Below are 25689 nucleotides of genomic sequence, written 5' to 3'. Positions count from 1 at the left end.
GTCAACTGCATAATTGGTTATCATGGAGAAAATAATGGAATTATAAGCAAATTATAAACAAAAACAATCATTCATAGGAAAAAATTGATTGATTAAATTGTGGTATATCCAGATAATGTAGTATTTTGATTTCTTCTTTTTTTCTTCCATTCATTAATATTTAGGAGTACTATGTGTCAAACAATCCTGTATTTTGATAATATAGTGGTAAATAAAGATCTCTGACTTCACTAAGTTCACAATCATCTAGTATGTGTGGGGTGGGGGAAGGGAGGGAGGGAGGGAGAGAGAGAAAGAGAGAGAATAAACCAAATAAACAAGTAGATTTTTACTATAGTAGGTAGTGTAAAATGTTATGAAGGAAAAATGAAAATAGAAATGAAATAGGGATTATAATATTATGGGTCGGTTTACAAGTTAAATATGATGGAGTCAGGAAAGAACTCACTCAGATGATGTGTAGATCTGAGGAATGGAGGGAATTAGCCATTTTTCTTCTAGTGATTTGTCTTGCCTATTTTAATAGATTACTTCCTTTTGGAAATTTACTCCTAATTAGTCTCTAACCTTACAAGTAGTATAAATAATCCTTTACCCAGTTTTTCATTTACTTTCCAATGATATTCAACTACCTAAGAGTTTCTTGTAAATAACCCACTATATTGAGAATGCCTCATTTCTGGAAAAAAGAAGCTGGAAAGGGAAATGATATTTATGAATATGTACAATTAACTAGGCAATATGGTGAATGTACTACAAGCTCTCCTTTTATCCATCTCCAAATATGGGGGAAATCACTAGTCTAAACCTAACTAAGATCAAAGGAGAAATTTGAGATCAAGAAATTACAAAAAAAAGAGTAAAAAAAATTCAAGTATGGGAATTGGTAGGATAGGTGCAGACATGAATTTTAAAAAAAGATCAATATGCTAGGATCTGGAACATATTTTATCCTACCTCAGATAATGTTGCTTTATGAATACAAGACCAAATATACTCCATTGTTTCTATTAAATGAGACTAGTCATTTACTTACACTCACAGCATCCAAAAAATTAACATCTACCAAAAATGTGATCAATAATTCCAAAGACAAACCTAAGAAACACTCCTAAAGAGCAGGGACAGTACAATATTTTTTTTCTGACATTCATAAGAAGAAACCTATATACATAGTCATCACACATCCAAAGATAATTATTATGTATATCAGTGATAGCTGAATTAGTTTAATTAAAAAGAATTATTATATTATTTAAGGACATATATAAGATTCATAAATATAAAAAGGTTGGGATTATAGAAAATTTCTTGATGAGAAGAAAAAAAAGTGAGATATTTTGGGAAATACCGGTTATAGATAACCATGCCCATCTATGAAATGATTTTGTGAGAAAATGGTATTTGAGGATTGCAAGGTAGAGTGAATGGGTCATGTCACAAATGAGCAAAGAAGGGAACACTTGGGACTGTCAACTACAAGAGACTGCTTCTAATTACTATCCTGCCACCACTTCTTGTATTTTAGAGAAAATACTTCAATCTTTGAAAGCTCCCCAAATTAAGCTTATATTTCAATATCTTTGTTTTACATGTATTAAATGTGTATTTTTTTTATAAATGAAAAAAACATAAAATGAAAAGTTCATAAAATTTTCATGACAAGTGTTTTACTTCAATTGCCATTTTCTACTTCTAAGGAATTAGAAAACACTCTGAGGAAATTATACAGATGATAAAAGAATAATATAATCTTCATAAGGCTCTTATTTTCTTCTTTTTTTATGAATTTGATTTGCACAGTGCCCTTGAAAGCATCCTTTTTGTCTACTGGCTTTGCTAGATCAAAGTAGAAATATCTGCAAATTCATCCTGAAAAGGGCAACCTGTGGAGAAATGGGGGCTAATTGTGTCTGTAAAATCTCAAGTACTCTACTAATCTTACCTTTATTTCCTGTATTGTTTTATTCTTTCCCACTGCTACCAAAACACTGAAAAATATTCCTATACTTTCACTTCAACTGCAACGTAATGTCTCTGAGGGACTATTTCTTTTTTTTAACCAATCAGAGCTGTCACAAATGTTTTATTTCCTTGCAAAATACTATGAGTGTGTTTGGAAGTAGGCACAATGTTCTGATTTTTGTTCAGCACCTAAACAAAGAATAAATTTTGAAATATATGCTTTGATTTAAGTGATTCACTGAAAATAAAATCCCATATCAAAGGCAAGGGCACATGAAATTTAGAAATCTTACTGCTTCTCTCGGGCCTCAGTAGTGCTTTTGTCTTCTTGTTTTGGCTTCCGCTTTCATGAAGGGCCTTGAACCAGTCCCGCAATCTGTTTGCCACTTCCCTGAACTCCAGGTCACTGCATGCTGAAAACAAAGAGAAATGACACAAATCTTGAATAATAATAGCATAATGCCAATGCTAGTTCTCACATTATTCCAAGAACTGAAAAGTAACAATAATAAAAAATGTAATACAATTTTAAGTATGTTTCAGCTTTTTAAAAAGGAAAAATAAATATATGTTTCCAATATAACTAGATGTAAGATGATGATAATGTTTTGCTCAATAAAGGAAAATTACCAGTGAAATTCTATTTCCACTCCTCAGTGGAATATACCACTTGATGGAATGTTCTTATTGTTAATATCACACACATTCAGTCATACTATTTGTGCACTGAACACTTTTGTTATGGTAAGAAGGTAGATGATCTGGGGAAATAAAGAGTTGAAAATCCAAAATGAATATTTACATACTTATTATTGACCATAGCTATTATATGCTATGATTTTGTAAATCTGCATTAGTATATTAAATCCACATAGGAATTATCAATTATAAATATATGCTGTCTCTATTTGCTTTAACCCTGTATGTATTTTTTAAGCATAGAAAAGGAAAAACTGTCTTATTGAACATGAAGAATGATTGTAAAATATTTAAGAAAATAATATAAATTTCTCTTTGAAGAAAGGTATTAGTAACTTTGACATTTGGAACTTAAATTAATTCCTCTTTTTAAAAACTATTGTTACCTACCAATAATTATATTCTCTAGAATAGTCTCTACCACAAAGAGTAGTAGAATGTATTATATATATTTATGTGTTCATGTGTGAGAGATCAATGTTAAAATGTGGTATGTCAAATTTAGTCATTTGTTGCCAAAATATTTTAAAAATATAAGGAATATTTATTTCCATTGTTTGGAGGGCATCATTATTGTAGGGCTAATTCTTCTGCATGCAGCATATATGCAATTTCCTGAACTGCTAAGTACTCTTTAATAGTACTCTTGCTCATTTTGTTAAAAAAAAAAAATTACATGCAGATTTATAAATGTTACATTACATTTAATATAAACTACATTTTATCACTATGTATTATACATAACATATATAATAAATATAGTAAATATAATGCAATATAATTTAAGATCACTTCCTAATACTAAAGGGAATCAAATTTGATTAATAGGACCTTCCAAGTACTCAGTAGGGTGGCTGGTCCATACCAGCAAAGTGTTCCGATATTTTAGAACAGTAGAGGCAAAAAAAGATCCCACAAGTTGTCACGGGGAAGAGTAACAAAAGTTGTCATGTACAAAGAATAAGGAATCAGGATGTTTTCATTTTTTCATCAGCAACACTGGCAATCAGAAAGACAACTGAGAAATTGCTTCGTATTTTAAACTGAGAATTCTATGTCCAGAAAAATCATGTGAGTGAATAAGCTAAAGGGATGTTTTAATATACAAGATTAAAAAAAAAAAAAATTCTAACCACCCCACCCCCATAAGTCTTTTTAGGAAGCTCCTGGGGGATGTGATACAGCAGAAAGAGAACTAAGAAAGAGGATGGTTGAGGAAATAAAAGATTTAAGGGAGAAGTGAAAGTAATTTTTAGGATGAGGTTAAAGAGTAATCCAAGAATACATGTTGTGAGCCAAATGTGGAGGCAGACGGTAGTAGATTTGAAAATCCTTGTTCAAGAACAGAGCAATGTACAGAATTCATCACTATTCATCCATCCAGGGAAAACAATGAGCTATAGTGAAAGTCCCAGAAAACATCATTTTTACTGGTAAGATCTACAATGGCTGAGACTGAGGGATAAGGCAATACATAGTGTGCTCCTAGTTATGAATATTTACAGTGTAGCCCAGTATCTGTGTTTATACAAACATATAGGCAAGAGTCTTCTAATGCTATAAACTGTTATGCTATAGAATACAAAAGTCCACTTGAAAAAAAGGAATTCTTCTACATACACATACATACATCACATGTCTCTGGAAGGATATATATAAAGTGAATAAGACTAATTATCTCTAGTTTGAGGAACTGGATGAATATAGGAAAGCGATATGAGAGAGTCTTATTTTTACCATTATTTTTTTTCTTTTTGAGTTGTGTGCTATCCACCTGTATTAATATTCACAAATAAATTTAAAATTAAAATTTCTTTCAAAAATTTACCGTGCATTAACCCCCAACCTAGTAATTCCTTTTCTTAAAAATGATCATCGTGTATACTACATATACACCAACTAATTTAAGTTGTACAAATATTATTTATTCAACACTTTCATAACAGCAAGTATATTCACAACAAAATTGTCCTTCAGCTGTGGCCTGGTGAGATTAGTCAGAGGCTGTATAAGTCATCAATAAAGTTTTGAAGCTTATTATGTACTGATATAGACTTCAACACACAATATAGCTTTTGGCGAAAAAAAAGATAGGGAGGAAAGAGTGTGTTAAGTATGCTTTCATTGGATAAAATGGGGGGGAAATGCATTTGTTTACATACCCTTAAAATATCTCTGGAAATACACATAAGGGATTGAAACATTGTCACCTCTGCAATGAGAATTGGGTCGGAGAGGGATATAAATTGCCCAGAGATATCAATATATGTACATTTATACTCTTAAGAGTTAAAGCATTTTTTTTTTTTTTAAGAGTTAAGGCATAGGAGCGCCTGGGTGGCTCAGTGGATTAGGCTTCTGCTTTGGGCTCAGGTCATGGTCTCAGGGTCCTGGGATCGAGCCCCACATCGGACTCTCTGCTTGGCAGGGAGTCTGTTTCCTCCTCTCTCTCTCCCTGCCTCTCTGCCTACTTGTGATCTCTCTCTGTGTCAAATAAATAAATAAAATCTTAAAAAAAAAAAAAGAGTTAAGGCATGTTAATGCATTACCTATTTTAAACAAATGAACACTTAAAATGAATTTTAGGTTTTTATTTCCTTGATCCATCTTATTTTTTTCCCCAAAACCACAACCAGCTAAAAGCAAAATTTTATCCAATAAAATATGTGCTGAAGAATGATTAAGTCTGTTGAACAGATTGGCTCATATTTTCTTTTCTTGTGTTAGTAAATACAACATTTATTATATCATTAATATAGTGTTAGTACATATTTTTAAAAATTTACCCAAATATGAACATTATATATATTTATTGTGTGTCACACACAGCTTAAGTTTCAATACAAGTTTGTGCATCTACTGTAATTAAATATTTCAGGAATTAAGAATCCCGCAATAATAATTATAATAATAATGATGATAATAACAGCTAGTAATGCATACTAACTGTTATAATTATATACATTGACATGTTTAATCCTTATAGAACCTCTATGAAGATTCAACTAATATTATACCCATTTAAGTGTTAGGAAATTGAGGCATTGAGAGCTATAGAATTAATTTGCCTAAAGTCAGACAGGTAAGTGGCAGAGCCAAGTTATGAATTCAAAAACATGGAACTCAGAGTCCAGTAGCAAATCCATAATAAAAACGGCAAGAACAAGAAAGTAGTACACTCCAACCTAGGCCAAACAAGTCAAGCATTGCTTCACTCAAAGCTTATACATTTCCATTTCAGTAAGTTATGATGGCAGTGATGTGAGATGAACATCACTGCAAAGATACATGATATTAGCAGAACTCATTTTTAGAAGACAATAACACAAAACCTGTATAAATATGTCTCTCGACTTTAAAGGAACCATGTATCCTCAAGTCAATTTTTAATGGCAAACAACATCACAGAGATCTTACTGAATAATAAGTTACAGGTTAAGCTACCACATATTCTGCAGCAGTTAACAAGAGCCCTGAATGGAGGTAACTCAATGATGCTTTTCTTCTTCTTCTTCTTCTTCTTCTTCTTCTTCTTCTTCTTCTTCTTCTTCTTCTTCTTCCTTTTTTTAAGGAGGCTACAATGGTGTCATTATTTTTTATAAATCATGAGTCAAACTGTCCTAGTTAGCCACATAAAAAAGAAATGCCTAGCTTAAACAGTATAGAAATATGGCTTTATTTATGGGATGACATTTCTACTTCACTGGCTACCAAATCGTTGTTGCAGACATGTTCCATTGGAACGCGACCAGTCAGATCTCACCCTTGAAGTGTCTACAAGTCATCAGTGATTTTCTACTGCTCTTTTCCAGAAGTTAATTAATGTCTTTTCTTCATATTTTCCAACAGTTCTACTACATGGATTCTTTTTCTGGAGATAATATATTGCATTTATATTGCATGAAATGCCTTTAATGAGGCTTTACACTTGATTTTAATATCAAGCCTGGAAGATTAGGTTAAGGATTATTATCATTTTTTTATAGCTATTGAAACTGGAACATAGAAGTTAAATGACTGCTCTAAATTTTATAGCCAATAGTGAACTAAAACAGTGCTTGAGTACCAAGTACTCATTGTATTTGTAGTCAGAAATAAGTAACAAAATAATAAATCATAATGTAATAAACATGGCTTTAAACTAAATTTGAATTTAAAAAATCTGTTTCAATTAAAGTTTCTTCAATTGTGTGAAATTATTATTAATAGTTATTGCCAAATTATTAATTAAAGCACGGTATTATATAAAGTAAGCAAGTGAAAAAGAAAGAGGTCTTGGAAAACGTATACACGTATTTATACTTGTGTACACACACACATAGTCACATATTTGACAAGACAAAGTATATAATAGAATGGGCAGAGATAAAACCAAAAAAATTTCTAGAATGTAAAATTAAAACAATAGAGGGAAATGAGAGAGGAAGAACATAAAAGAAAGAATAGGAGACATGAAGGATTTGCTCAACATTCAACTTACAGAAATTATTAAGAGAAAAAGGAGAATTTGAAATTGATAAAATCATCTTAAAATAAAGAAAATGATTCCTATAACAGAGATTTCAATGAAAGGAGGACCTCTGAACTCTTAGTTGAATGAATTACACATACACATACACCCACACTATGACATCTTTTAAAATTTAGACTATGAAATAGAAAAAATATTATAAAAGCTTTCAGGAAGAAAACAAAAATAAGCAATCAAACAAAAACTAAACAAAAGGTTATTATCAAAGGCAAAAAATCAGTATTCAAAAAGTCATTAGCAATAATGGATTATAGAAGAACTTGAAGCAAGCCTTCAAAATTCTAAGGACAATGGATTTTAATCTAGTATTTCATATACATTATTGTTAAGAAAACAGGACATAATAAAGGCATTTTCAGATACATAAGAACTCGAAGATTTTTGCATTCCATGCCCCCATGAGAATGGGCTGCAACAAAATGAAAGGAAATTAAGAAAAAGACAAGAGTTTCACAAAAGAGGCATTCCACTCAAGAAAAAATTCGAAGAACACTACTGAAACTACCTGTGTAGTGCATCTAAAGATGGACAAAGCTGATGGACAGCAAGAGAGGAGAGTGTGATCTGACCAAATAAACTCTAACTGACAACTTGTAAAAAGTTATCAGAGTCATGACAAAGGCAGCTGGGATGTGAAATGGTAGAGTACATTTAAAAGTGATGTTAGTAATATTCTCTGTTGAGATAGAAAACATGTTTGTTTTTTTTTTACAGATATAATTCTAGCATGAATTATCACTTTCAGCGAACAATACTTATATCATGATACTATAAAAACTTTTGATATACAAATTGATTCAACTTATAAAGAATTTACAGAAAACCTAACAATGGGTAAAGAATATAATTTAAGTTGTTATCAACTTATTATTTAATATTATTATTGTTATAATTTAAGTTGTTATCAACTTTGGCAGTGAATAGTTCCATGATAGCCACCAGAAATAAGGAGGGGGAAGTGAAGACACGTAGAGGGAACCATAGCAAAACTAATGTGCTCATTTTACAAAATAAAGCCGCAAAAGATACCTATGGAACTGGAAACACATGGTTAAATGTTTTTGTTTTTCTTTTATTTTTTAACTGATGCTTTGCTTTTTAAATTGTAATCAGTGGAAAACTAAGAATAGCCATGTAATTATTTTGGAAAGTGGGAGGGAAGTGAAATATATTCTCATTTATCAAAGCAGGGAATCTAAAGGTAATGTTTGAAGTTGATAAAGAACTATTTCACAAATGAGCTAATCATCAGATGGAGAAAACCAGCAAGGCTTAAAAATGATTAGCTCTGGGGCCCAGGGATGGGATGAGAAAAAGGGGGCAGGAGGTTGCTTGTTGATTTTCATTATAATCCCTTCCATACCTTTTGCCTTTTTATTTGCATGCTTAAAGATCAGTAGTAGAGGATCCCTCCCCTCCCTGAACTGTCTTTCTCCTTCATGGAAACTGCTGGGAAATTCCAAATGTACATTGTGGGCATAAGAGCTGAGGGAGGACAGTTAACATTTATTGATCATAATCATTAAATCAGACACTGAGATATTAGTTTCCTTTATAACATCTATTGGCTTAGAGAACTTGTTACCTCATTTGAAATCACAGTATCTTGTGGCAAAACTGGTACTCCTAAATCCAGAACAATTTCTATTATGTTCAACTAGCATCTCTTCCTCACCAATAAACAATATAGGATATCTGTGACAGGTCTATACAAAGCTACTCTGTATTCAACATTCCAGGTTCTTGACATTACTCAGAGAAAATCACATAGAGTGAGAATTGATGAAAAGATACTAGGAACATTCCAGTGCCTTCCAGAAATCCTAGATATTTTACTTTTAGAGGCCCTAACCAGCTGTGTACATTAAAAATAAAATTTTAAGTATAAAGTATTTGAAAAATTTTTAAATAATTGCACAAATTAATTTTCTTTTGCCAACAATTAACTTATTTAAAATTGGCACTGATTTATCTGAAAGCATTGGGCAAAGGGAGAATTCTTGCCACACCAAAACCCACACACTTCCTGAAATTTAATTAATTAAATTTATTTATTTTAAAGATTTTCTCTATTTATTTGAGAGAGAGAGAGAGAGCAAGCACAATTAGGGGAGAGGCAGAGGGAGGGAGAGGGAGAAGCAGACACCCTGGCTGAGCAGGGAGCCCCATGTGATGGGGGGTGTGGGAGAGGGGCTTAATCCCAGGACCCTGAGATCATGATCTGAGCCAAAGATGCTTAACTGACTGAGCCGCCCAGGTGCCCCTTAATTAAGTTTATAAATATAAAATTTAAAAATTAATGAAGTTGACATGTTTATAACTATTAAACATTTAATTTCAACTATTCATTTTTCTTTCCATTTTGTATTTTAGGGACAATAAATACTTCCTCAAATCTCAAACACTTTCATATGCTTTTACATTTTAAAGGCACCATACTCTTCCTTTTAACAAAAAAAATGCTAAATGCTCTTGATAAGTTTACATTATAACATACATGTGTAATTAATAAGATCATCATTTATGGAAGAAAGAATACTGATGTCTGTCACTATGAGTTGTTTTTCAAAACAATGTTATGTAATAAGAAGCTCAGATCTAAATACTTGCAGGCAGAGAGGAGGCTCTGGAAGGTTCAGATTGGGGTAATGAGGTCCACACTGTAATTGTGTTCTAACTTAAGAGAATATTACCAGTTTTGTTCCAATAGTGTTCAATAGCTTTAGCAAACAGACTACTATCTGTCTCTACTAGGCTTGACACATAAGGTTTTAAACAATCTTTCTCAAATCATTCATTTTTGTTAAATGTTAAAAAAAATAATTACAGAGAGTATTCAAACATATTTGGTGTCTCCCCACCACCATGCGCTTTTGGTTAAGAAGAGATTTTCCTAAGTCTCTGATTTGCTATGAAGTGAAGAAAAACATCACCACACCTCACTGATGGTAAAAATATATACTTGCCATTACCCCCTTCTAACCATTTTAAAGTGCAGAGATTCTCATCATATCCTCCATGGGACTAGATTAATATGTGAATGTGCTATAGTGAAATCCTGTAGAAACAATCATTCTATAAGGAAAAGGGCTTAAGTGTTCCTTCCTGTGAATATTTCTTTACAAGACAGTTTATTACACAAAGAAAAGTCTAACCAACTTTCCTGTCAACATCAATTCCTGCACTCCCATTCCTAGGTCATGATGTCCCAGAGACATGTAAAAGACAACGCTAAGAGAAAAGGCTCTGAAGAGCATAGTGGTTACTTCAGCTTAAAGAGGAGTAGGGAGAGCTTACTTCTAATTGAATTCCACTTTTTTTTTTTTTTTTAAGATTTTATTTATTTATCTGACAGACAGAGATCACAAGTAGGCAGAGAGGCAGGCAGAGAAGGAGAGAGGAGGAAGCAGGCTCACCGCCAAGCAGAGAGCCCGATGCGGGGCTCGATCCCAGGACCCTGAGATCATGACCTGAGCAGAAGACAGAGGGTTTAAACCACTGAGCCATCCAGGCGCCCCTGAATTCCACTTTTAACTATTTGGGTACAGATAATCTATTTTTGAATTCTTCTTCTTCTTCTTTTTTTTTTTTTTAGATTTTTAAAAAATGTATTTGTTTGACAGAGAGAGAGAGAACGAGAGCACAAGCAGAGGGAGGAGAAGAGGCAGAGTTAGAAGCAAACTCCCCACTGAGAAGGGAGCCCCTGCTCAGTGGGGAGTGCTCCATCCCAAGACTCTGAGATCATGACCTGAGCCAAAGACAGACACTTAACTGACTGAACCACCCAGGGGCTCCAGAATTTTCCTTATTTTTTATATCCTAGTTGTGCCAGCACATAAAGACATGATTAATAAACATTTGATGAATAAATGGCACAGCTTCCCACATTTCTGAATGTCTTTACCATTTACCATACCTTGTGTAGTTCCTTTACTTGATCTTTTCTTTTTCAATCCACATTCAGACCAAGATGCCCTCAAATATGTAAATAAAATGAAATTGCATAATCTTGAAAAAGTCTTTCAGCTTTCTTGTGTGTAAAATTTTACCTTATATCCTTTTAAGAATCTCCATCATCACTTTCTAGAGTCCATCCACCCATAATGACTGTTTAATGCTATATTTGAAAAGTCATTTATGAACTATCTAGTTGTTAGAGAATTTAAACTCCAGTTCACTTTACATGATGATTATTTTTTTTACCTTTTTATTTTTTTTGTTTTTTACTTTTTTAAAAAGTTATTTTTACAGTAGTATTAAAAATCCATTTTTTCTGATTACCAATGTAAGAGATGCCAACTTTGTAAACATATATATTTTATAATGTATATAATAATAATAATAATAAAATCATATATTTAACACCCTCATTAATAGGCAATCAATGTTCAATACTTAGTTTGCATATCTGCTATGCATAGCTTGGAACATGTCAGACAAATAATTTTTAATATTGTTCCTCTGTTTTACATTATAAAATGATAGTTTTCTCAGGCTATTAAAACATCTGACAGCAAAATATATGGTAGATGCAAAAAATCCATTATATGAATATACAACTTGTTAAAAATTCCCACAAATAAATATTATATATAAGGAATACAATATTCCAATTTATGTGTATATAAAAAGATCTAGGATAAAACTTTATTCAATAATTATTGCTGTCTCCGAAATCTTAGAAATGGAGTTACTGGGTGTTAGCATACGAACATTTAAAGACTCTGGGAACATATAGAAGCTAATCTCTGTAAAATAGAAGTTTTAACCTCACAAACCATTTTAAACATATTTAAAATGTACACTCTTTTAGTTTTTATTTATTTATATTCTAATTTTTGAGAAATTAAGTAGTATAGGTAGGTAGTGATTTACACAAACTTAATGAATTTTGGAATAGTTCTCCAGCACAAAAAATGGCTTGTGTTCTATATTTGTCGAGGACAATCTAACTAAAAATGAATTATATCACGTATAGTCTACAGAAGAACTGACCTCACACAGTGAAAAAAGTGAGAGGACTGAATACTCCCCAGGAATATGGTCTTTAAATTTCAAAGTAAATGGCAGTTTCTTCATCGTGAATTATGTTTTCAACATGGAGTCTGATGAGAAAGTTATTCCCATGGCCCAATGTGAAAATACATGCATCACTGCCTTGGGGGAGATAATATATACATGAAACACAAAGAACGTTTAAATTAGAGAAAATATAAATTGGAGGAAAAGAGAACTTTTCTTGATTAGTAAGTAGATGATGCTGGAAATTTTGTGGGTGTTTCAGAATGTCTCCTTCAAGAATCAATAGTTCAAGACTATACAAGAAAATTCAAAAGCAGGGACTAAAGATGTTAAGAAAGATAGGAAGGACAAGAATAGCATGCACATAGGAAAAGATCAGCAAGTCTCTGACATTTTGAGAAAAAAGGAGGATGCCTCATCAAAGAAAGTCTAGAAGCTTTGCCTGAAATAAAGAGGGTCTGAAATTTAAAGCAGAACATGTATGTAAATGGAAATGTACACATATACACACTCATAATTACCTAATTATAGAATAAAATTCAGATGAGTCTCATTCCAAAGCAGGGTCCAATTTTAAACCATGCCTTTCTTCAAAAGCTCAGTTAAGGGACACCTGGGTGACTCACTCGGTTAAGCATCTGCCTCTAGCTCAGGTCGTGATCCCAGCTTCCTGGGATCCAGTCTCACATCAGACTCGTTCAGCGAGGGGCTTGCTTCTCCCTCTGCCTGATGCTCCCCCTGCTTGTTCTCTCAATCTCATTCTCTCTCTTTCTGACAAATAAATAAAGTCTTTAAAAAAAAAAAAAAACTCATTTAAAAATTCCCCAGGCATTGTCACAGAAGGACAGAAGGATTTGAGGTCAATCCTATTATAATACAATACTCATGTCTCTGCCACACAAAAGTACAAAATCAGGTAAATTGTACTCCAAATCCTCTCTGAAAAATACAAACACATAGAGGAGCACACACCCATATACATTTTAGAGAATAATTCCTTACCGAGGATTATTTCAGTCTGTGTGTGTGGTGCATTAAAGTCGTACTAAAATTTGTAAGTGATAAATTATGGAAGTGAAACCACGAGTCTTCAGCATTGTTATAAATCACACAGTTTTATTAAAACATGAGCTATGATTTCTATAGCCATTAAAGAATATTGATGTTCACAAGTGTATGAGAAACTTTCTGATTCATAAATAATTTTCTTTTTGAGAAGCAGCCTAAGGACTGAGGTGTTTTATTCTGAGAGGCATTCTGTTCAGACATTAGAGGGCACAGGTTGAATGAATGAGTCTCCAAGCAGGCATTTGGGCAGTAGTAATACATGATTCATTACCTGCTGACAGTCAGTGGCATTTAGGGTTTTAAAGAGGATCTCTGAATAGCGGGAGCAACAGGGAAGGGATCAAGTGACACAGTAGCATTCTAGGCAAACATCTTAAAGATGACAAACTTTGTTGGAATATTTAATGTCTTACACAACAGAGATGAATCCATTTCTGTGAGGCGAGGAGGAGAATAAATATCAAGTCGTGTCAACACTTTTTAAACTAAGACCTTTGAATCGATGTATTTGAGACTTCAAATATCTGCTGATATTTCTGATAGTTTTTCACAGATATTTTCTATTAATAGAATATTACACTAAAGCTTAAACTTATCTTTGACATTTAATAATCATATAACCAGAAAGGCTATTAGTATTCCATGCCCAGAGTTATTAATTTATATTTCTGAAGGAACAATGAGATATTTATCTAACTCATCTAAATATATGAAGGATTATTTCTATTCTTTTATTAAATGCAGATTAACTGAAGAGTTAATCAGAGAAAAATCCTTAACTAATTTTGGCAACAGCACCATACTAATTTGGAAACTACACACCATGAAGTACTCTATAAAACCAAAAGGAAGATGGGTTTCACTAGCAGCTTCTATGGAAGAAGGGGGCTTTAAAGATTATTCTCATTGGTGAGGGGTGAGTGCAGCATCACATTGGGTTTGAGGACCCCATTGGACCATATGACCTAAAGAAAATGGTTAGTAGGTATATTGGTTTTCCAGGGCTGTCATAATAAAATACTGTAGACTGGGTGGCTTAAATCAAGGTGTTGACAGGTTTGATTCCTTCTAAGGCATCTCTCCTTGGCTTGCAGATGGTTGCCTTCCAACTCTGTCCTCCCTGGTCATGTCCCAGTCTGGGTCAGCTGTGTCCTCATCTTTTCTTTGTTTAAGAACACTGGTCACATAGTATCAGGGCCCACCATTGTGACCCATTTTGCTTTAATCACCTCTTTAAAGATTCTCTTTCCAAATACAGTCATATTCTGAGGTGCTGGGAATTATGACTTCTACACTCATGAATTTTGAGGGACACAATCAGTAACAGGAGACATGCATTGGGCTATTGTCACATTATCACAGTGTCACAGAATGTAATTCAAATCACCTCAAACCTACAAGGTGGAGGTTAAAAAGTTCTTCTCAAATGTATGTTTTCAGGTATATTTAATATCTCTCTATATCTCTGTATTTTAAACATTAAATATCATTAAGTATCACTCATAATTGTATATTGAAGAAAGTGATGAAAAAGAGAGCATGTGTTTCCCATTTGTTTCCAGGTTGGTTTCTAATCACTGCCAGTGTGAGAAAAATACACAGATTAAACAGTCTATTCTGCCACGGCATTTTCCATATGCCTCACAGATCACGTTTTCTGTTACATTTTGTTTCATGAAAAAGGATTCCACAGTGAAAAGAGCTTAACAGACACAGAGCTGCAAAAATTTTAAACATTATTTTCTGCAAGTTTATGAAAAGTTGTATTAAATGCTTTCAACAACATGCATCTCTAAGAGTGATAAAATACATAACATTATCAAAAATTATTTATTTACTTATTTTATGAACCATATTTTCTTCTGGGCAGTAATATCTATGGAGATATATGTTGATACCTATACCTATATCTATCTCTATCTGCATATAGGTATATAGATATAGGTATCTATATAGATAGGAAGAGATATAGACATACATAGAGACAGATAGATACTTAACAAAAGGTAAATAGAACTACACTTATCTTTTTCATGAATGCCTAATCTTCTGCACAGCATAATTAATAAATAGAAAAACAAATTGGACTTCAGAAGTTATTGGTTGGATGGATGGGTAAAAGGATAAATCAAAGGAAACTAAGCTGCTGTTTTTGTTGTTGTTGTTAATTTTCTTTGAGAGTCTCCCTTTGTAGGTCTGAAAAATTTTGGATATTCGTAAAATATATTTGACAATCCATATATTGTGCAAACAGTATTATATTATACTAGGTTTTCTTTCCTACTGGATGGCAATTTATGGTGACATATATATTTATAAATAGTAAAAAATAGTAGTCTTATCTGATTTAATAGATGAGGTGAAATAATGCAGATCCACTTGGATTATTATTTTATCTGATAGACTGGTGGATTAATCTTTAATGGCAAAGATAGACATTAAAGGTTTTAGAAGGTTAGACTGTAATAAAAAATGCATATTTAAATAGATGAATTCCATTCAGGAACCTGCCAAGAACTGCTTTTATTCTTGCATAATATTAATGGAAGACATGCCTACTATTGCAATCAATTCTAGTAGCCATTAAGAGAATTACTGTAGGGTAAAAAGGAAGTCATAACTGCAAAGGTCAGTATACTCAGCAATCATCAGAAATAATAAAACCTGACTGGTTTTTCAAGAGCAACATATATAAATCTGAAACAAATGGGAGAATTTTTAAGTTTATAAAACACTGCATATTTCAGAAAATCTACAATAAACACTATTTAAATGGTATAACCAATTTTCTTTCATGTATACTAAAAGATATAAGCTAATATTGTATTAGAATATAATTACTGTTCGTCAAAAAGCACAATAAAAGGTTAGTAAATTTGTACCGCTTATGCTGGATTCAAAGGTAATTAGGAATTATAGAAAGCAATGTTATTTAAAAATAATGTTGATAAAAACAGTTAAATTATGCAATATTGCTAAGGTGTAGGCATATTTTTCTTAATTACTACTTTACTTCTACTTAAATATTATATAAATAAGCAATATACAACAGTTAAATGCATGTTGCATTTTAATTTGAATCCACAAATTAGAAAATGTCCTTTTACTGTGTCTTAAAGTATGTTGTAAGCCTCTAGTCTTTGTTGTTACTTCAATAATAAATAACTTAAGCCTTTTGATTATCAGCAGTATGTAATGCTACACATTTTATAGCTTCTTTTTTGCAGTTCACCATAAGTGAATAATTTTGTTTTAACAAGGTCATCTCCTTGGAGATTGTTTATTTCTTAGGCAGTTTACCTATAATTAAGAGGAGTTTCCACCAGATTGAAGATGATGCTTCTATTTTGCATGCAAATGAGCTAAGTTATACAATGGTGAAATTGAAAAGCTATTTGCATGACTTTCATGAAAATATTTCTTATAAGATAAAATATTATTCTAAAAACCTTAAACATCATTACTCCTATATGAATCAAATGTGTGAATATATCACGTATGAAAAAATTTCATTAAAATTTTAAAATATTTGGATTATTATAATTTTTATTATGATTTGTCTTCAACCGCACATTATTAGGATCAAGTTTCAAATACTTGCAACACTAACTCAAGGAAGTTTTAGTAGTACATCTATATCAATTTGAAAAAATTAATGAGAATCCAGCCAAGGACCATGTGCCAGACCAAGCATCTGCAGTTCACTGTTGAGTGTTTCAAGTAATAAGGAACTTATCGTGAGGTGACACCAATGGCTTGGAGAATGGAAAGGCGTCACAAAACTCTCAAGGGGCTTCATAACTAGCTATGGGGCTGTTATTATGCATATAAACTAAAAGGAAACCATTGCAGATGGATTCTTGATGTAAGATGATTCATGCTCTGTCATCGTCATCTGGTTTTCCTTCATGTTCCAGGTAGAGTGAGTGTAGCAGAGGTCATGTCTGGAAACCTCCATCATGCTGTTGTGATGCAAGTTGTGTTGTTGCCTGCCCTTTGCCCTTTATTAAAGCAAAGTGAACACATAATAAGTAAAACCTATTGGTATCATTATTTTGAACATCACTGTGAACCCAGGACTACTGATGCTAATGAGCAGAGTGAACACTGTACTTAATGATATATTTTGATAAAACTTGCACTTCTGTTAGTTTCTTTTCCCAATACTACAGTTTGAGTAGGATGCACTGCATGAAAAAAAAAATTAAAAATTAATGATCATCTATTTCAAACCTTTTGTTCATCCAATAAGAAAGGAAAAAAATCCTTCTTGCTATTTGCCTTCCTTCCCTTTCTAACCCTTGGTCCCAGATAGCATTTGAGTTTTACAATATTTCCTCTGCTCTAAAATTTTCTTTCCATGGAATTTGATAGAATTTTTTTTTAAGATATTATTTATTTGTTTGAGAGAGAGAGAGAAAGAACATGAGAAAGGGGAAGGGAAGAGGGAGAAACAGCCTTCCTGCTGAGCAGGGAGCCTGATGCAGGGGCTCAATACCAGAACCCCAAGATCATGACCTGAGCTGAAGGCAGATGCTTAAACGACTGAGCTATCGCGGCGCCCTCCGGAAGTTGACAGAATTTTCTCACAATTTTCTCTTATATCTTAGTCTTGAGAAAATCACAATTCCATAGTAACTGCTGTCAACTCAGGGCCATCGTTCTCTGCTTTTGTGTTTTCTAGCGTGTTGCAGAGCGGTGAGACTTTGAACTCCATTTCTGGAATCCCTACCAGCATCTTTCCATAGTAGATTCCACTGAGCCGAGATACTACCCTGTATTTCAAATTCCGAACAGGAGCAGTATCAGTATTTTTATTTCTCTAGCAGGAGCAAGCCCACTTAAGAACATTGTTACATGTGAAATTTTACAGCTGCCCCTCCGGATTTTCATTTCCTAAAATTCACTCACCTCTAGTTTATTTCGGTATCTATCCTCTCACTCCCTGCTGGCTAGCAAAAACATGAAATCTAGTATCTGCCTTCTTTGACTTTTGCTTCTTCAATACTTTCAGTGGTATAACAATATATTAAATTACCTTGAAATACCTAGAGTGGCTCATGCATTTCTAACTGAGCCCTGTCTATAAAGTCCTCATGTACAGGCAAAATGGGTTCCAATGGGACTAAAAGTATTTCTGCTTGACGACATGAAAATCTTATTATTTCTCAAATAGAACAAAGTCATTTTGTTCTTACTTTAACATAAGAATCAGTACAATATACTATTGATTTCAATGACCTTTTTAACAAATATCTGTTGTTAGTAAATATATATAAATTTGCTTTGATACAGTTTGCTAGTTTAAAAAACTAGAGTGACAAGAAAACATGAGAATTGAAATGCATTTAAATGAAGTATAAAAAGTTCAGAAAAAATTTTGTTACACATCCTTCATTTAGGGTTGACCTTCAATAGTGAAAGATAAATGGATGAATATTAGCAGACTGCTGGGCCTGGAAAGAATGTGCATTTGTTTCATTCTTCCATTCTGTGCCTGCCCACCTGTCTGACCTCCCCTCTCTTTCTGCTTTCTTTTCATCTTTTGATCCTTTCATTACTCTTACTCCAGCTAATAATATAAGGTGTCATTATAGATGACTGATCAGAAAACATGAAAATCCTTTGTTAAATAGATTATATACTGTAGTGCTACTTCTTTTTACTGCTTAAGCAATATCATAAGCAAATAGGAGTTCCCCCCCCCACCCAAAAGGGAAAGACAAGATAACAGCTTTCATGACACTGGAGAAGTCATTTTAGACCCTCAGCTATTTTCTGTGATCTCAGCCCTACTTGCTCCAGCACACTTCCTAGGAGGTGTCAGAACTACAAAGAAATGCAAAAACCTCAGTAGTTAAGAATTCTAAGGAAACAAAGGGAACGCAAAAGCTCACAGTCTCTACAGGGCTTGGAAATAGCCTAACTATATCAGAGACAAGAAATGAATGGTAAAACTCTCCAGGGTTGTTTGAAAATAAGCAAGACCCTGTATTCCTTACCTGAGGTAAGGAGCCCAAGGCCCCACCCAGTTTTTACTAGCTCTGGAAGCAAGCCCACAGTCCCCTCCCTTGTCTTTGGTTACCTCTGCTTCAATGTAATGTTAAAATCCCCATCAGAGGAGGAGCAGGGGCTTCACCAACATAAGGTAGGATGTATGTTTGGCGCATTTTCTAAGTACACCTGCCTGCTGTAACCTTATGTTCCCAAAGAAACAAAACCCCTTTCTGAATATTCATCCTAACTCTAAAGTAAAAGGAACCCACTCACTCCCACTCAGGGAGTCATGGCTTTGGAAATCATTCCCATGATCTCCTTATTTGCAGTAAATAAAGTTTCCTTTGAGTGGCAACTGCGCTTGGTGTAGTCTCTACCTGTAACTTGTCAAGGAGTTAACTCACATTAGTTCCGTTACAATAGTAACTAATTTAATCTTCTTTCTAGGTTGTTATTCCTAATCTTTAGTCCTCTCCTCTGTTCCATGCTCATTATACTCTGGCTAATATGAGAACAGAGATAATAAAGAATTTCACAGTGCATTTTAAGAGGTATTTATGTTTATCGCATTCACTATCAACCAATGTGGAGGGATTGAAAGAGAATATGCTTTGAGTCAGAGAGTAAGGGCTCAAATCTTGCATTCACTTTAGGCAAATTGTTCTCTGAGATTTATTTTTATTGATTTTTATTTGGGGGCAGGAGGGGCAGAGGGAGAGAATCTCAAGTGACTCCCTGCTGAGCATGCAGCTCCACCCTGGGCTTGATCTCATGACCCTGAGATCGTGACCTAAGCCTAAATCAAGAGTCTGAGTCTTAACCAACTGAACCACCCAGGGACTGGTCTCTGAGGTTTTACAGCTCAATCTTAAAATAGAGCTAATAACAGGAGCTCACTGTGTTGATGTAGTGAACAGTTAATATAGTATGTGAGAAAGAGAAAAGCAGTCCCTGAGAGCCAGAGATGGCTGGGCACTAATGCTTACATGATGGTATTACTTGGAGTCCATCTGGCCTCATAGCTAAGCTGTGCTATTTCACAGAACAGAACACCATCAGATAAGGCCACTGTGTGACCAAGATAAAACAAGATAAAAATTGAAACTACTCTGTAATTATATCTGAGCACAGACAAAACAAACATGTGTCCACACTACAAAATTAGTCAAATAATTTCCTCCCCTAGCCTTTTCCTAATACGGGTAACTACTACAATTTTAACCATAATAATTTTAGTTCTACTTTATTCCTCTCATCTGATCGATAAAAATTCTTAAGCAAAGCAAACATGGTATTATGTTCTCTTCTCACAATATTTAATCCAGAACTAAGTCCCAGCTTTCAGAAGACTTTTTAAAACCATTTAACACAAGTCCAAAAGCATGTTCTCCTATATTACAATGAGCCAACCAACCTACTTTTTTGACTAAAGGTGTGGCCTTGATAGTATTTCTCTAGAGGGAATTGACATTTGGATAAAGCATATAAAATGTGATAATGTATCACTAATAGTAGTTTCATTTAATTTCTCTTCACATATCACCTAAATCAATGAAATATATTTGTTGCATGATTTTTGTTGAGATACTAGACAAATAACTTCTGCCAGCAATATCACGGAGATTTAATAGAAACTGTGAGTATGTGCATTCTTGTGTACATCTTGTCATCGTGAAATAGGTTTAAGACATTTTAGAGATTTAAATGGCAAATTGGGACCCTCATATTAAAATCCAAACTACGAAAATAATATATAATTAAATTCCTAGTATATCACTAGCTTGCTCACCTGGCACATGGGATGTATTGATAAAAACAAAACAGGGGCACCTGGGTGGCTCAGTCAGTTAAGCATCCAACTCTTGACTTCAGCTCAGGTCATGATCTTATGGGTGGTAGCCCCATGCAGGGATTCATACTCAGTGGGAAGTCTGCTTAAATATTTTCTCCCTCTGCCATCCCCCCTCTCCCATTTGTGTTATCTCTGTCTCTCCCTCAAATAAATAAATAAAATCTTTAAGAAAGTATATGACAGGGAGGAGTCAAGACGGCGGAGAAGTAGCAGGCTGAGATGACATCGGGTAGCAGGAGATCAGCTAGATAGCTTATCTAACCATTGTGAACACCTACAAATCCAAAGGGAAAACGAAGAGAAGAAGAGCAACAATTCTAGAAACTGAAAATCGATCACTTTCTGAAAGGTAGGACCTGCGGAGAAGTGAATCCAAAGCAACAGGAAGATAGACCCCGGGGGGGAGGGGCTGGCTTCCGGCAAGCCACGGAGCAACGGAGCACAAAATCGGGACTTTTAAAAGTCTGCTCCACTGGGAGACATCGCTCCAGGGGCTAAACCGGGGGGAAACCCAGGCGGGGTCAGCATAACCCCAGGTCCCGTGGGGTCACGGAAGGACCGGGGGTGTCTGAGGGCCGCGGAGCTCACAGGTATTGGAGCGGGGAAGCCGGCTACAGCAACAGAGCTGAGGACTGAGCTCTCAGGCCGGGATTACCTTGTGCCGGTTGCAGGCTGGGTGGGCTCGGAGCGCTGCCGGAGGCCACGGAGACGGAAGCGACCGGGCGCTTTTCTCCAGGTTCCAGCAATTGACTGCTTTCCTCAAGGCACAACCGCAGGCCAGGGAGGCGGGGCGGTTGGTTGCTTTTATCTGAGGGCACACTGAGGAGCGGAACCCCAAGCTCTTGGCTCCTCCGGGCTGAGAGATTGGGAGGCTGCCATCTTCATTCCTGTCCTCCGGAACTCTACAGAAAGCACTCAGGGAACAAAGCTCCCGAAAGCAAACCCGAGCGGATTACTTAGCCCAGCCTCTGATAAGGGCGGTTCAATTCCGCCTGCGGCAAAGACACTTGAATATCACTACAACAGGCCTCTCCCCCAGAAGATCAACAAGAAACCCATCCAAAACCAACTTCAGTCACCAAGAACAGCAGAATTCCACAGCAGGAGAAAGCAAATCTTATCTGGACAAAATGACAAGGTAGAAAAACTCACCTCAAAAAAAAAGAACAAGAGGCCGTACCGAAGGCTGGAGACCTAATCAATAAGGACATTGGTAACATGACAGATCTAGAGTTCAGAATGACAATTCTCAAGGTTCTAGCTGGGCTCAAAAAAGGCATAGAAGATATTAGAGAAACCCTCTCTGGAGAGATAAAAGCCCTTTCTGGAGAAATAAAAGAACTAAAATCTAACCAAGTTGAAATCAAAAAAGCTGTTAATGAGGTGCAATCAAAAATGGAAGCTCTCACTGCTAGGATAAATGAGGCAGAAGAAAGAATTAGTGACATAGAAGACCAAATGACAGAGAATAAAGAAGCTGAGCAAAAGAGAGACAAACAAATACTGGACCATGAGGAGAGAATTCGAGAGATAAGCGACACCATAAGACGACACAACATTAGAATAATTGGGATTCCAGAAGAAGAAGAAGGAGAGAGGGGAGCAGAAGGTATATTGGAGACAATTATTGGAGAGAATTTCCCTAATATGGCAAAGGGAACAAACATCAAAATCCAGGAGATGCTAAGAACACCCCTCAAAATCAATAAAAATATGTCCACACCTCGTCACCTGATAGTAAAATTTACAAGTCTGAGCGACAAAGAGAAAATCCTGAAAGCAGCCCGGGAAAAGAAGTCTGTAACATACAAGGGTAAAAACATTAGATTGGCAGCGGACCTATCCACAGAGACCTGGCAGGCCAGAAAGAACTGGCATGATATATTCAGAGCACTAAACGAGAAAAACATGCAGCCAAGAATACTCTATCTGGCTAGGCTATCATTGAAAATAGAAGGAGAGATAAAGAGCTTCCAGGACAAACAAAAGCTGAAAGAATTTGCAAACACCAAACCAGCTCTACAGGAAATATTGAAAGGGGTCCTCTAAGCAAAGAGAGACCCTAAAAGTAGTAGATCAGAAAGAAACAGAGACAATATACAGTACCAGTCACCTTACAGGCAATACAATGGCACTAAATTCATATCTCTCAATAGTTACCCTGAATGTTAATGGGCTAAATGCCCCAATCAAAAGACACAGGGTATCAGAATGGATAAAAAAACAAAACCCATCAATATGCTACCTACAAGAAACTCATTTTAGACCCGAAGACTCCCCCAGATTTAAAGTGAAGGGGTGGAAAACAATGTACCATGCTAATGGACATCAGAAGAAAGCTGGGGTGGCAATCCTTATATCAGATCAATTAGATTTTAAGCCAAAGACTATAATAATAGATGAGGAAGGACACTATATCATACTCAAAGGGTCTGTCCAACAAGAAGACCTAACAATCTTAAATATCTATGCCCCTAACATGGGAGCAGCCAACTATATAAACCAATTAATAACAAAATCAAAGAAATGCATCGACAGTAATACAATAATATCAGGGGACTATAACACTCTCCTCACTGAAATGGACAGAACATCTAAGCAAAAGATCAACAAGGAAATAAAGGCCTTAAATGACACACTGGACCAGATGGACACCACAGATATATTCAGAACATTCCATCCCAAAGCAACAGAATATACATTCTTCTCTAGTGCACATGGAACATGCTCCAGAATAGACCACATCCTGGGTCATAAATCAGGTCTCGATCAGTACCAAGAGATTGAAATCATTCCCTGCATATTTTCAGACCACAATGCTCTGAAGCTAGAACTCAATCACAAGAGGAAATTTGAAAAGAACCCAAATACATGGAGACTAAACAGCATCCTTCTAAAAAATGAATGGGTCAACCAGGAAATTAAAGAAGAATTGAAAAAATTCATGGAAACAAATGATAATGAAAACACAATGGTTCAAAATCTGTGGGACACAACAAAGGCAGTCCTGAGAGGAAAATATATAGTGGTGCAAGCCTTTCTCAAGAAACAAGAAAGGTCTCAAATACACAACCTAACCCTACACCTAAAGGAGCTGGAGAGAGAACAACAAAGAAAGCCTAAACCCAACAGGAAAAGAGAAATCATAAAGATCAGAGCAGAAATCAATGAAATAGAAACTAAAAAAACAATAGAACAAATCAACGAAACTAGGAGCTGGTTCTTTGAAAGAATTAATAAGATTGACAAACCCCTGGCCAGACTTATCAAAAACAAAAGAGAAAGGACCCAAATAAATAAAATCATGAATGAAAGAGGAGAGATCACAACCAACACCAAAGAAATACAAACAATTATAAGAACATACTACGAGCAACTCTACTCCAACAAATTCGACAATCTGGAAGAAATGGATACATTTTTAGACACATATAAACTACCACAACTGAACCAGAAAGAAATAGATAACCTGAACAGACCCTAACCAGTAAGGAGATTGAAACAGTCATCAAAAATCTCCAAACAAACAAAAGTCCAGGACCAGATGGCTTCCCAGGGGAATTCTACCAAACATTTAAAGAAGAATTAATTCCTATTCTCCTGAAACTGTTCCAAACAATAGAAATGGAAGGAAAACTTCCAAACTCATTCTATGAGGCCAGCATCACCTTGATCCCCAAACCAGACAAGGATCCCACCAAAAAAGAGAATTACAGACCAATATCTTTGATGAACACAGATGCGAAAATTCTCACCAAAATACTGGCCAATAGGATCCAACAGTACATTAAAAGGATTATTCACCACGACCAAGTGGGATTTATTCCAGGGCTGCAAGGTTGGTTCAACATCCACAAATCCATCAATGTGATACAATACATTAATAAAAGAAAGAGTAAGAACCATATGATACTCTCAATAGATGCTGAAAAAGCATTTGACAAAGTGCAGCATCCCTTCCTGATTAAAACTCTTCAAAGTGTAGGGATAGAAGGCACATACCTCAATATTATCAAAGCCATCTATGAAAAACCCACCGCAAATATCATTCTCAATGGAGAAAAACTGAAAGCTTTTCCACTAAGGTCAGGAACACGGCAGGGATGTCCATTATCACCACTGCTGTTCAACATAGTACTAGAAGTCCTAGCCTCAGCAATCAGACAACAAAAAGAAATTAAAGGCATCCAAATTGGCAAAGAAGAAGTCAAACTATCACTCTTTGCAGATGATATGATACTATATGTGGAAAACCCAAAAGGCTCCACTCCAAAACTGCTAGAACTTATACAGGAATTCAGTAAAGTGTCAGGATATAAAGTCCATGCACAGAGATCAGTCGCATTTCTTTACACTAACAACAAGACAGAAGAAAGAGAAATTGAGGAGTCAGTCCCATTTACAATTGCACCCAAAACCATAAGATACCTAGGAATAAACCTAACCAAAGAGGCAAAGAATCTATACTCAGCAAACTATAAAGTACTCATGAAAGGAATTGAGGAAGACACAAAGAAATGGAAAAATATTCCATGCTCATGGATTGGAAGAACAA

General features: G+C 34.9%; 1 protein-coding gene across 4 annotated transcripts in view; it reads right to left on the bottom strand.

Moving 5' to 3' along the window:
• The window catches only part of SPOCK3 (SPARC (osteonectin), cwcv and kazal like domains proteoglycan 3), a gene marked incomplete at both ends in the record, with an annotated part of 492934 nt that overhangs the window by 54034 nt on the left and 413211 nt on the right, over nucleotides 1–25689 (bottom strand). For 3 of the 4 annotated variants that reach the window (XM_080797427.1, XM_080797426.1, XM_080797428.1), the window contains one exon: nucleotides 2259–2378. The exons of the other annotated variant lie outside the window; for it this stretch is intronic. In XM_080797427.1, the coding sequence (XP_080653553.1) occupies nucleotides 2259–2378 (120 nt within the window). The remainder of the gene's footprint in view (nucleotides 1–2258; nucleotides 2379–25689) is intronic. 4 annotated transcript variants of the gene reach the window in all.

This window comes from Martes martes, assembly GCF_963455335.1.
Source record: "Martes martes genome assembly, chromosome: 2".
Classification (NCBI taxonomy): domain Eukaryota; kingdom Metazoa; phylum Chordata; class Mammalia; order Carnivora; family Mustelidae; genus Martes; species Martes martes.
This window is presented reverse-complemented; position numbering and strand designations above follow the sequence as displayed.